Here is a 14536-nt window from a genome sequence, read left to right on the forward strand (position 1 = left end):
ATTTCGTCACATTCATTGATGATTTCTCTGGATACAATTTTCTTTACCTAATGCAAAAGAAATCTGAAATGTTTGAAAAGTTTCAAGAATTTCATGCTTTGGCTCAAAACCAATTAGGTAAAACATTAAAGATCTTGCGAACAGATAGGGGTGGAGAATGTATTGATATGCAGTTCAAAGATCATTTAATTGAACTTGGAATTGAATCCGCCCAAGCACTCCACAGCAAAATGGAGTTGTAGAAAGAAGAAATCACACTCTCTTGGAAATGGTCAGGTCTATGCTGAGTTATTCAACTCTCTCTACGTCCTTCTGGGGATATGCTATTCAGATGGCAAACGACATTTTAAATGTTGTTCCATCTAAAGCAGTCCCTAAGACACCCATCGAACTATGGAATGGTCGTACACCTATTTTACGCCATTATAGGATTTGGGGGTGCCCTGCTGATGTCTTGAGAAAGAAAGAAGGCAAACTGGAATCGCGAACTGAAGTTTGCATGTTTGTCGGAAATTCTAAAGAGACTAGGGGTGGACTATTTTATAGTTACAAGGATAACAAAGTGTTTGTTTCTACAAATGCTACTTTTCTTGAAGATAACTATATTAAAGACAACAAACCAAAAAGTAAAGTTGTATTAGAGGAAATGCTTACAGATATAACTCCTTCCAATGTTTCGTCCTCTTCCACTCCAGAAGAGGATAATCCCACTAGCTTAGTCGAAGCAACTGAGAAAACTACTACCAAAGCTCCTGTTCAGAAGATCACCGCTCCTCGTCGTAGTGGGAGGGTTTCTACAAACCGTCTCGTTATGGCTTGGATGGTGAAATCAATATGGTCGTTGGTGATGGTATTGAAGGCGACCAATTAACTTATAAACAGGCAACGGCAAGTCCGCAACCGAAGCGATGGTCAGCCGACATGGATTCAGAAATAGATTCCTAAAAAGAACAAAGTCTGGGAATATGTAGATCCACACGATGACTATCGTCCAATCGGATGCAAATGGGTCTACAAGAAGAAACTTTTAAAGCTAGACTGGTCGCCAAGGGTTATACCCAAAGAGAAGGCGTGGACTATGAGGAAACTTTTAGTCCTGCTATGCTCAAATCCATCCGAATTCTTCTCTCCATCGCAGCCGCTTTCGATTATGAAATCTGGCAAATGGATGTCAAGACAGCCTTCTTAATGGGCTTCTTGAAAAAACTATCTATATGGAGCAACCAGAAGGCTATGTTCTTCCAGGGCAAGAAAATAAAGTTTGCAAATTAAATAGGTCTATTTATGGACTTAAGCAAGCTTCTCGCTCATGGAATAAAAGGTTTGCTGAAATCATAAAAACCTACAGCTTTCATCAGAATGAAGATGAACCTTGTGTTTACCAACTCAAGGAAGACCAAGTAGTAGTATTCCTTGTCCTTTATGTTGACAACATTTTGATCATTGGCAATAATATCAAGAAAATGACTGACACCAAGGAGTGGCTTGACACTCAATTCGATATGAAAGATTTGGGTGAGGCTGCCTTTGTTCTCGGTATTCAAATTATTAGAAATCGGAAGAATAAATCCCTTGCTCTCTCTCAAACAACTTACATTGACAAAGTTTTAGAGAGATTTTCCATGACCAACACCAATGGGGCAAATATGCCTTCTAGATATGGTATCCGTCTATCTAAGGAACAGTGTCCTACTGATCCTCAAGAGATAGAGGACATGGCAAAAGTTCCTTATGCTTCTGCAGTTGGAATTCTAATGTATGCAATGTTATGCACTAGACCTGACATCTGCTATGCAGTTGGAGTCATGAGCAAGTATCAGTCAAATCCAGGTCATGAACATTGGCATGTTGTTAAGTATATTCTGAAATACTTAAAGAGTACAAGAGATTACGTGTTAGTCTACAAGGGTGGTTCTTTAAATCCCAGAGGCTATACCGACTCAGATTTCCAGGCATGTCTTGAAGACAGGAAATCTACATCTGGGATGGTGTTTACTCTTGGGGGTGGAGCAGTGGTTTTGAGAAGTGCTAAACAGACCGCGATTTCAGATTTTACCATGGAGGCAGAATACATAGCTGCAGCAGAAGCTGCCAAAGAGGTTGTCTGGCTGAGAAAGTTCTTCACCAGTCTTGGTGTAGTACCTGGAATGGAAAAACCTCTAGTCCTACTTTGTGATAACAATGGAGCATTAGCCAACAGTAAGGAACCTCGAAGCCACAAGAGAAGCAAACATAGAGAAAGGAAATATCATATCATCAGAGAATATGTGGCAAGAGGGGATGTACTGGTGGAAAAAGTGGACACACAAGACAACTTAGCTGATCCATTCACCAAAGTCTTGGCAGTGACTGCATTTGAAAAGCACCGTCAGAATTTAGGATTAATTGAGATGTACTAATTAGTTTTATGTTAGTGCAAGTGGGAGTTTGTTGGGTTTTATGCCCTAAATAAAACTCTATTTCAATGTAATCCAGACTATTCAATATCAATAAAGAAACAGAAGTATTTTTCATTCATTTGTGTATGTTTTGGTTCACCTTATCAATTATTTTTCTATTTAATTTATAAATTCATCCAAACCCTTTTCACATACTTAATCATCTTTATTGTGTTGTAACCACATTGGAAAGTAAACATGACTATGTGATTAAAGATTCCTAGATTTATCAAAACACTGGGGTTTTACTGATATGACAATCAACAACAGAGTTTACCTGCATTTGGAGAAATGCTATGTTCTTTCCAGAGCATTGGTTAAAGTAAAGCTTGGGTTGGATGCATGGAGTATGCATCGGAATGGACCGATATTGAACTTTGATATAGATTTATTAAACTTACCGTAATATCAATTCAATTCAATATCACTTAGTTGATCCTAGATCAAATGATCTTAATCATGATATGATTAGGTTCAATCTCAAGAGTGTTATTCGTGTTCTTTGATTTGTTAGTTAAGCCTACTTTTGGGTCAGGGTGATACGCACATTTTGGGAACACGGTAGTGCAATTGAGTTGGATCGCTAACATAAATATGGAATCTATAGCTTCTACCTACCGAATAGAAAGTAAAGGATGATTTCCTTCGAGCTTAACCAAAAATAAATAAATGGTGGAGTACTCATTTCACTTAGCTGAAATATCATTTATACAGGGTTAAGTGTTTTAAGGATAAAATACATTGTAGGGTGTTACGGTAATTTAATCCCTTTACAGTTTAAATCATCTATATAGAGGATCATTGATCAAATTAGGATTATAACAATGGATAATTAATGACGTGTCTATATGGTGGAACATATAGAGCGTTCTATATAGCTAAGAGTGCAATTCTAAGTTCTATGCGTGGATTCAACGAAGAATTAATAAGTCAGTGAATTTAAGATGTAAATTCTTGATCTGCTTATTGGAAGCTGGAATATATAGACCCATGGTCCCCACACTAGTTGAGACAATATTACTTGTAAAACTCAATAATTGGTTTTAATTAGTCAATTATAATTCTCAAATTAGACTATGTCTATTTGTGAATTTATCACTCATTAAGGGCGAAACTATAAATAGAGAGTTTATAGGAAATGTTTATTAATTAAGAAACTTTAATTAGTTTAATTAATAAATATAATAAATGACAATATTATTTAATAATTAATTATAGTTATTAAATAGTTAGATTTGACATTTATTTGGTTGAATAAGTGAATTGGCAGTTTTTGAGAAAATGGGAAACTAGAAATGATAAAATAAGAAAGTTGCAAAAGTGAAAGGCTTGTTTCCATAATGCCGTGGCCGACCACTTAACTTGCCTTTTCTCATTTAATTTTTCATTTTTTAATGCCAAGTAATTCAACCTTAACCCTGTGTGGTATTCTATAAATAGAAGGTAAAGGCTTCAGGAATCACACACAACACAATTGCTTTATTTTCCTTTCACAGAAAATTCCCTGCGCCGCCACTCTCTCTCTTTCTTTCTTCTCTGTTTCGAAATTCCTCTAAGTGATAGAGTAGTGCCCACACACATCAAGTAATACCTCAATCATAGTGAGGAAGACTGTGGAGAACTCAAAGTCAAGAAAGAAGGACATTCGGGCTCAGATCTTGATTATACTCTGCTACAGAAAGGAATCAAGGGTTAGATATCTGAGTGGAAGGAGACATATTATTCTGCAGCATTCAATGTAAGATGTCTCATACTTTATATGTGTTTAATTAATTTCATTTTAGAAGTTCATATTTAGGTTGTTAATCAACATACTTGTGAGTAGATCTAAGATCCTGGTAAAATAATTCCAACACATCCGAGCCTGCAACCCCTCGAAGAAGGACTAGTCATTCAAATCCCAATAAAAACGGATCCTTCTGTGCAAGCACAGTTGGACCAATTAAGGAATATGATCAAGGGCCTAGCTGGTCCAAAACCTTCAGACCTTGAGCTAGACCAGTCAAGGCGATAACCATTCTCGACATACATAAATGCCTTGCCCTTGCCCAAATTCAAGATACTAGTACGAAAGATGTATATCGGGCGAGAAAATCTACTGGCGCACATCAAATACTTCGAGATGCAGCTCGATCTCCAAAAGATTACAGGTGATGTGTGGTGTCGCATATTCTCGATGACTTTTTCGAAAACAACTCAGCAATGAAACTTTAAACTTCCTCCATGAAGATTCAATTCTTGGGCCAAGTTTTCTTGAGAATTTGACACACAATTCTTGTCCTCAAGGCTCATACCATTGTAGCAAGAAGACCTTGTCGAAGTCAAACAACGACAGGGAGAACCTTTGAAGGATTAGATCGAAAGGTTTATGGCCGAGACCACCAAAGTCAAAGGCCTTACAAAAGAGGGTCGATATATGGCCATATTGGGAGGCATCTTTCCATTTCACCAACTTTCCAAATAAAATATTTTAGTACAAAAATAAAAGTACTTTTTTAGAAAATTTTGTAATTCACATTCAATCATCATTTAACACAAAAAACCAACCTGAACACATCCAAATCAACAAAATATCATTTTAAATCCATATTTCATGGAAATAATCTTACCATGGCTCGACTACCAATTGTTAAAACTTATTTTACTAGGATCTAAATTTACTAACATGTATGTTTGATTATAATCTATAATCTAAAATCTTAAATATGAATTTCCTAAAATAATTAAATGAACACATAAGAGATTAAGAAATCCTTATATTGACGGCAACGGAATATAATAACTCCTTCTATTTAGATCTCTAGCCTTTGATTCCTATCTGTAGTAGAGCATTATCAAGATCTGAATCTTCTCTCCTTCAGTTTAGTTAGACATAGTCTTCCTCACAATGCTAGGTATTGGTTTGACATGTGGGGGCATACTCTCAATTCACCAAGGCTCCAAAAATTTTGAGGAAGAAGAAAAGGGAATTTGAACTCGATAGTGGATCTTTTCTATTTTCTATTTTGTCCGACAAAAGATCCTAGTCGTCATTTGAAAATAAGAGCTATACTTTTAGGGTAGCTTTTTAGGGTTTGGTTTAGAATTTAAATGGAATTAAAAAAGATAAAAATAATTGCTTTATTAATCATCCTTGGCCGAACCCTTAATGGGCCTATAGGATTTCAATTCTGCTATTTTATAGAAACTTATCTTTTGTTTTACAAATGCGATCTTTTAATTCTAACTCTATAAATGTCAATTCTATATATTTAATAATTATAATTAATTATCAAATAAATTTGTCATTTAATATATTTATTAATTAGATGTTACAAAGTCTCTTAATTAATCAATAAACCCTAAATCCTCTTTTTTTTCCTCAAATAACCCCTTGTTTAGTAAAAATTCACAAAAAAGACGTACTCTTATTTAGAATTTTGATTGATTATTTAAAATGAGACAACAAAACAATATTATCCCAGTTAGCTAGTGTGGGGACCGTGGTCCTTTATAACCAAGCTCTAAATAAGTAGATCTGAAATTTACCAAGTAAATTTCATAACTTATTAATTCCTCCTGACTCCACTATAGATTCAGAATTACACTCCTGATTACATAAAACACTATATACACAAAAAATAAATGCACTTCTGATTCAGAATTACACTATAAGCACTCCTGATTCAGAATTGCACTCCTGATTACATAGAACGCCATATGTAGTTTCATTGAAAATTTATCACCCTTTGGCATCGGTTATTACAAGTAACCGATGCCATATGAGATTTTTTTTTAAAAAAAATTCAATTAGTGACACACTATGGCATCAATTGTTTATTAATTAACTAAAAAAAAAAGCACCTTTAAAAGCTTATTTTGTAATAATGATTATTACATAATTGATTAAAATTTAAAGAAAAAATTACAAAAATATGCTATGACAGAAAATTTTTTATTTTTACGGTTTAAACTTTTTTATTTACAAAAATACATATTACTAATTCTGTTCAATATTCTTTTTGTTTTTTTTATAGTTTATTTATAGTTGATTTATAATTTTCATGAGGTTGATTTTCTTGTTATTTTATATTTTTTTATAGTTCATTTCTCATTTATTTATAGTTGTTGTGAATTTATTTTTTATTATTTTTATATGTTTTTTTTTAATTATTTAATAAGAAAATCGTATTTTTGTAAATAAAAATTGTAGGTTTAAGTTGTAAAATTGTAAATAAAATATATATATTTTTCAAACACATACATAAATAAAATGAGTAAACTTGTTACTATTATTAGTTTATCAATTAAAATTTAGGGTAATTCTACAATGCACCCTCTTAAAAGGGATGTACTGATGTATCCTTTACTATTTTCGGCATCCAGAAGAATTACGTTATAACAATTTAAGATATCCTACAAAATTTTGAGAAATTGAGAATAATTATAATATAGAAAACAGCGTTCGAGTAGTCTATTTTACACGCGTATAAAATAAAATAGTCACGCGTGCAACACACTGCTTGAACGTAATTTTCGGCATGTTAAACTTTTCTGAATTTCTTAAAATTTTGTAAGATGCCTTAATTAATTATAATTTACATGATTATGAAAAAAAAATTGACTAAAAAATTATTTTGAATACTAAAACAGATAGAAATATATCGATGTGGCCCTTTTACGGGGTGCATTATAAAATTTTTCTAAAATTTATCAGAAAATTACTTAAAGAAATTGGGAAAACGTACATATAATTAATTTTTTATTTTTATTTTTTAAAAAAAAAAAAACATAATAGTTTTCTCTCCTAGCTTGCTTCAAATATGATGCAGTCAATATAAAAGGCACGTTCTACTAATACTATAGTACCAAACACATAAGCCCTTCAGATCGATGGACGATAACCACACAAAGTACACCAAAACAGAAAGAAGATAAAAAGGCAACATAAATTGAAGTTTAATTTCGATCAATGGTGATTGGTGATGATGCTATCACACCACACGCCATAGGGCTTCAAGACACGAGTGACCTAAGGCTCTATTATTACTCGAGCACCATTTGTTTCCCTAGCAATAATTAAAATGCAATTATTCGGCTAGAACAGGTTGCACCTCTGGCACAATAACTGGATACTCGTCGATCTCATCAATCCAGGGATTTGTTTCCTTTGCCGGATCGACAGACCGGTTCGCCCGCCAAACAGCACTGTTGCACTTAAAACCCGACCCGAACGCAATCTGCCATACCCGGTCTCCCCTGCGGACTCTTCCTTTGGCTTCAGTGTAAGCTAGCTCGTACCAAAGAGAGCTGCTAGAAGTGTTTCCAAACCTGTAAAGGGTCATTCTGGAAGGTTCCATATGCCATTTGGTGAGATCAAGGTTTTTCTCGATCTCATCAAGGACAGCTCGACCACCCGCATGGATACAAATGTGCTCAAAGGCTAGCTTGAAATCAGGCACGTACTGCTTGATCTTCATCCTTAGTAGTCTTCTCCCTACTACATTAGCCAAGAAGAGGATCTGCTCCGATATAGGAAGGACTAAAGGGCCTAACATGGTGATATTAGTTTTGATGGCGCCTCCGGCCACAGGTAGGAGGTCCCTCGAGAGCTTCACGCCAATATGTCCGTCATCATCTTCTTGTTGCATGACGCAACGGTAGCTCTTGTCATCACCGCCCTTGTGTGTCCGTAAGGTGTGCATGAGCTGGTACTTGGAACGACGGCGTTCCGATGATTTGTTCGTTAGAAGAACAGCAGCGCCGCCTAGGCGGAAAAGGCAATTGGTGATAAGCATTGACTTGTTTGTGCCGCCGTACCAGTTCAGGGTCATGGCTTCTGTGCTCACTACCAGTGCATAGGTGTTGGCTTGGTCCTAATTAATCATGTCAACAAAATAATATTAATAATATCATTTTAGCACGAGACAATTAATTCCTTATCATGTTAGCCATCTAATAATAATGTAATTAACATAGCACACACGTTTTTATGAGCCGTCGGTCCATTTTTGTTTTTCTTCTTAATTAGTGAAAGATGCATATATATATATATATATATATAGAGCATTGCTATTAGCTACGAGTAGTGCCTAGCACCTTCTCGACATGTCGCGTTGCGATTGGCTAGCAATATTTTCTAAAAGCTATAATATTAAATTATATAGAACCTGATACTTAATTGAAGATATTGACACGAGGGTGCTAAGTACCACTGGTGCCCTTTAACATTTGTGATATATATATATATATATAACTCATAATGAACCTTCAAAGGCCTAAGCAGGGTTTTTTTTTTCTTAAGGGAAACATGTACTGTCGGTAAATTTGTTTTCCACCATTAAATTTTTAAATCGAGATTTATGGCCCACTGTGCATGCATCTATCACATCTGACCCATAATATAAATTGAACCTAAACCTGTTATTTATTTATTAATGTAATGTCTTATTTTAAGAAAAACAAAACACGACAAATTAACGCTAGTACACATGCACAGTAATTGCTTTCTATATTTATGATCATTACTATTAATTTCATAAATAGGGTTTCCCGTAATAATAATTAAACTAAAATATATGAAACCGGGTATTAAACTACACTAATAACGATCTATGACACAGCTCTGATAGTAATTGAAACTGTATTTAAGCCGAACAAATGTATAAACACGACTAGGAAAGATGCTTAAATTTATTCGTAGATATACATGGCTACATTATAAGGGTTTTAATATACATAGTCTAATAATATATAAAAGATGAGTATAAATGACAAACCTGTAACAAACGTTTGGCAAGGTCAACAGCAATAATTCCAGCACTACAACCCATCCCACCAAGACTATAGCTCAAAATGTTCCCTCTAAGCTTGTAGCGGTTAACAACCATGGCTGAAAGAGATGGTGTAGGATTGAACAAGCTACAGTTGACCACCAAAATCCCAATATCCTTGACATTCACTCTGGTCTTGGCCAATAGCTCGTCTACAGCCCCAAACACCACCATCTCCACCTCTTCTCTGCACTTCCACATCGTTGCTACTGGCGGGTCCTCCAGCGCGGCTTTGGGCGCATATGTCTTCTGTCCGTACCCTGATCTCTCAATGATCTTCTTGTTAAATTTTAGGAGCTCATCACTGAAATTTGCGGCTTTCGCAAGCTGCCGCATGAATGTCTCACGATTGCACATTAGGGAGGGATCCGGCTTGAAGCAAGAGAAGTCGAGAAGATAAACATCACGAGGTCGCCATGAGAAGTACAGCGTGACGAGGCACACCGTAAGGGCCGTGCAGACGAGTGTACCCGAGACTAGGCCAAGATCGAATTGTTGGAAGAGTTGAGCAATATCTTCCACGGAAAGGTGGCCTAGGGCTATGATAATGGGAAGGAGGAAAAGATACATGGCATTTGAGATTAAGTAGTGGTAACCAAGCTTGACGTACTTGAGTTTCACTGAATGTGTTTTTGGCCCTAGGTTACGTGCTTGATCTTTCTCGGTCCCCATTTTTCTTCAATCGACCAAAAAAAAAATATCAAAGAAAAGTTAAAATAAAAGGATTATATGGCCGGGTTGAATTATATCTGTGGGTTTTTAAGAATAATGGTTGAAAACTAAGCTACTTAGTGTAGCCTAAAGAAGATGTTTATATTAAAAAAATTATATATTTATAAAGTGGTACGTGCTAAATAGAAAGAAAATGTTAAGCCATGAATAGAATGATGATCGTGTGATAATATGAGAATGGTGTGGGTTGTTTTTATAGACATACATAGCTGAGAAAGCGTGTAATTGATATTAATTGATGAACATCATTCTAATTTATTGGTATTGCCAACACGACCTGAATTGTGATATAAATGTAAACCAACTATCACCATAACCATCAACAACTACCACTAGTAAACTAGTAAAAACACAGCATAGTAAGTAGGAGAAAGGGTAGGTTTGCACATCAATGCATACTGAAGACAGTCCCATATATATTGATGACACATGTACTGATTTGTTTTTATATATATAAGTTATATTAGAGTAGATATTCTTAATTATTATTTTACATAATAATAATAATAAATGGATTAAATCAAATAAAATTTAATTATATTTTTATATGTATAAAATTTAATTAAATTTAAATTTATTTATAAAAAAATATATCTAATTAATTTTATAAACAATAAAATAAGTGATAAATTTATGAACAATATAATTAATAAATTTATTATAAAGTATGATTATTTAATTGAATTACATCTAATTCAAATTTAAATTCAGATTTACATAAAAAATAATAATATAATTTTGTTTATATTTAAATTAAATTTAGATATTTCAAATATTTTTTTTTAAAAAAAATGATTAATTGATTGATTTAACATTGTTAGTTTTAACATCTAATTTTAACGAAATAAAATTATTAAACCAACAATTTCCGTTAAATAGCTACATTTAATATAAGAGAGATATAGTCACTTTTATAGTGCACTGTTTACTTTTTTTTAAGAGTAATGGTACATGCACAAAAAATAAGTTCCCCAAAAAAAATACACATACTTCCTTAGAGGAAATTACTGTAAAGCCCGCTTAGCTAATTTGGAAATTATCGGTTAATTATGATTAATTATGAAATTATTTATAGCTATTTAAATAATTTATTTCTGTTATTTATGGAATTCAGAAATGCATGGTTATGTTATTCAGTAGTTTTCATATTTTGCATTTCCGGTGCCCGGTATTTTGGAACTCGGCGTTTGGCTCAGTAGAAATCACAACTTAGTATGTTAGTAGTTTGGGGACGTGTTTTAGACATTGGGAATGTCGGGTTTGGCCGGGAATTTAGAATTTCCCAAAAATATCCTTTAGTGTGATTTATGTGATTTTATGGTGGAGGGGCAAAATGGTCTTTTTGCCCCATTAGTGTTTTGTCTTTTAGTGACTTGTTTATTTGAAAATAAATGTTATTTTATTTAAGTAATGGCTGAAATGATTTATTAAAAGTGGCTTTGATTTCATTTATTCCTTTTACAAAAAATTACTAAGTGTAGAAAATAGAATTTTTCCAACTCTCTCTCTCTCAAGCCTCTCTCTTTCGGCCCTCTTTGAGCAGCAAGGAGGAGGAGTTTTCCTTGGTGATTCTAGCCCATTTTGTGTTGATTTTGTGATCCTTAGTTACTAGTAAGTGGTTCTCAACTTTTCTTTTTATTCTTGATGTTTTTTGAGGTGAAAATGGTAGGTTGCATGTTAGTTTGTATGGCTGTATGTTGCTGGGTTTAATTGTTGTTTGCAGTAGCTTAATTAGGTTTTAAATGAATGGATTGTCTAGGTTTTATTGCAAGCTTGCTACTTTGTTTAAAGCCATGATTTTTCTAAGCAAAATATGTGATTTTGGTGAAAATATTGTGAATCTGTTGCTGGGTTATTGCTTATGTTTTTACTTGATTTCAGAAGCTATTTTAAGCATGTTTAAGTAGAATTAACCAGGTTTGATTGCATGTTTGTGGGATTTGCTCAAGTTTGAGTTTAGAACTCAAAGCTTGAGCTTTAATGGCAATTTGTGTATCTGTGATTTCTGGGTTAGTTTGATGCCTTGGATATGTTCTTTGGGGTATTTAGAGCAGGTCTGGAAGGTTTAGTATAGATTGGGTTTGATTTGGTTGAGTTAGGAATTTTTGAAAAAATTCCTGAGAAACCGAATTCGGTTGTGCAACCGGAATTCCGGATGAGGGTCCAGTAATTCCCAGAACCGAAATTCCGGTTGGGCAACCGGTCTACCGGTTGGGGAATTTTTAGAACCCGTGTTTTTCCTCGTTTTTATGTTTTAAGGGGTATTGCCATGCTTTTTATCAATAGGGAAACTTTTAGTTCCTAGTTTAAGTCCCCGGGAAGTGATTTAGCGTGTCACTTATAGCGTTGTGATTTTTATGGTTTAGGAGCCGATGTCCGCCGCTCGGCTAAAGTTCCATCGGGTTGGACCTAAGCACACCTGAATTCGGAATCCGGGTAAGATTAGTATAACAGTATGCATATGTAGATTACATGTTTAGCGTGCATGTAGGAAGCCTATTAGATTACATTAGTTGTATGTTGGCTTCGAACCATCCAACCCTGTCACGTCGGTACAGGCTGGAGTATGACCAGCAGCCGGAGTATGACCGGTTTGACCGATCAGGCTGACATTTGGTTGGTGGTTCCGTGCTATTGACCTATCCCGTCGGTACAGGCTGGAGTATGACCAGCAGCCGGAGTATGACCGGTTCGACCGATCAGGAGGATACTTGTCAATAGTACCGTCCCTGTGAAAGTTCAGAACTCAGCACCATGTTGGACATGGCAGTAGTGGCTCAGTACCATGTTGGACATGGCAGTAGCGGGACTCAGTATCGTGTTGGACACGGCAGTTAGAATTATGTATGCGTATTATTATGCTTTTCTTACTGAGTCTGTCGACTCACAGATCTACGTTTATGTGTAGGTAAAGGCAAGGCTAAAGCTGATGGACCGTGAGCGAGCTTGTGAAGATTGTACATGTCGGGGCGGTTAGGCCTGGAGCGTACGATCATCGGGACAATGGGGCTGATTTTGTAACTGGTCGTTAGACGACTTTTATTTTATGTATCAGTTAAACAGTTAAATCTTTTTGTAAATGATTTTATAATCGGGATCCCGAGTCTTTTGTAATATTGTTTTATAAGTTTAATTAAAAAGAAAAATTTTAATTAATCACGTTTTTCCATAAACCTCGTTGATTAGCAACGAGCTGCACAGCATGTTTAAAAAAAGCACGTAATACGCCTATGTTAGTTAGGGTGTTACAATTTGGTATCAGAGCCGCCAGGTTGTCTTCCGAAGATCGTCACGACATGTACAATCATCATCAGCAGTTAGCTCGTTTCACGGTTCAGTAAGCCTTTATTACTTTAGTAGTTTATTTTATTCAGTTATGAAAAAGAAAAGCCTGTTAGGAAGCATGTTAGTAGCCTGATAGTAGAATAGGCGCATGTTTCGTTTTTAATTTCCAAATTAAGCGGCATTAGTAAGCTCTCCTTGAATACGACCTGATATGCCAACTCTTGGTTTCGTAGGCGGTTCTAACTAGATGGACGCCAGGCGGACCACCATGAGTCAGGGCAACTCAGTGGGGTCGAATCTGTTGGAAATTATTTTACCAGGATCTTAGATCTACTCACAAGTATGTTTATTAACATCCTAAATAAGAACTTTCTAAAACGATAAATTAAACACATATAAAGTTTAAGAAACCTTACATTGGTTGCAGCGGAATATAATGACTCCTTCCGTTCAGATATCTAGCCCTTGATTCCTTTCTGTAGCAGAGCATTATCGATATCTGAACCTGGATCTCTTTCTCTGAATCTTTGATGTTGAATCTCCTTTGCTGATGATCTTTCTTCACGATCTTCCTCACTATGATTGAGGTATCACTTGATGTGTGTGGGCACTACTCATACACTAAGGTAGTTCGAAATATTGAAGAAGAAGAGAGAGAGTGGTCAGCTAAAGATAGGGAGAGAGAAGGCTCAGTTTTTTCTGACTCAGAAAGTCTGAAGAAAAGTGTAATTTTCCTGAAGCCTTCACTATCTATTTATAGCATTCCACTAGGGTTAGATTTGAATTATATGACATTAAAATAATGAAAAAATCAACTTTAAATAGCTACATAGGTGGCCGGCCATACACTTAGTGGATTGGGCCTTGCTTTTTGCAATTTTGCAATTTTAACACCTTTTGTATCTGATTTTCTCAAAAATGCCAATTTCCTAATTCAATCATTTAAATGCCAATTCTAACTATTTAATAACTATAAATAATTATTAAATAATATTGTCATTTATCATATTTATTAATTGAACCATACAAAGTATCATAATTAACAAATATGCCCCTATAAACTCTTTCTTTACAATTTCGCCCTTACTTAGTGAAAATTTCACAAATAGACATAGTCTAATTTGAGAATTATAATTGATTAATCAAAACCAATTACATGAGTCTTACAAGCAATATTATCTCAACTAGTGGGGGGACCATGGGTCTATATAACCGAGCTTCCAATAAGTAGATCAAGAATTTAGCACTAAAATTCACTAATTTATTAAT

At 34.9% G+C, this 14536-nt stretch overlaps 1 protein-coding gene across 1 annotated transcript; it reads right to left on the reverse strand.

Annotated features, from left to right (window-relative positions):
- Positions 1 to 7151: 7151 nt before the first annotated feature.
- On the reverse strand, positions 7152 to 10368 carry LOC115725554 (3-ketoacyl-CoA synthase 11). Its single transcript, XM_030655114.2, has 2 exons — positions 9197 to 10368; positions 7152 to 8293 (listed from the first exon to the last, which is right to left on the reverse strand). Exons 1-2 carry the CDS (start codon positions 9920 to 9922, stop codon positions 7508 to 7510), a joined length of 1512 nt encoding a protein of 503 aa, XP_030510974.1. The 5' UTR covers positions 9923 to 10368; the 3' UTR covers positions 7152 to 7507.
- Between the last annotated feature and the right edge of the window lie 4168 nt (positions 10369 to 14536).

Source organism: Cannabis sativa, chromosome 6, assembly GCF_029168945.1.
Source record: "Cannabis sativa cultivar Pink pepper isolate KNU-18-1 chromosome 6, ASM2916894v1, whole genome shotgun sequence".
Classification (NCBI taxonomy): Eukaryota; Viridiplantae; Streptophyta; class Magnoliopsida; order Rosales; family Cannabaceae; genus Cannabis; species Cannabis sativa.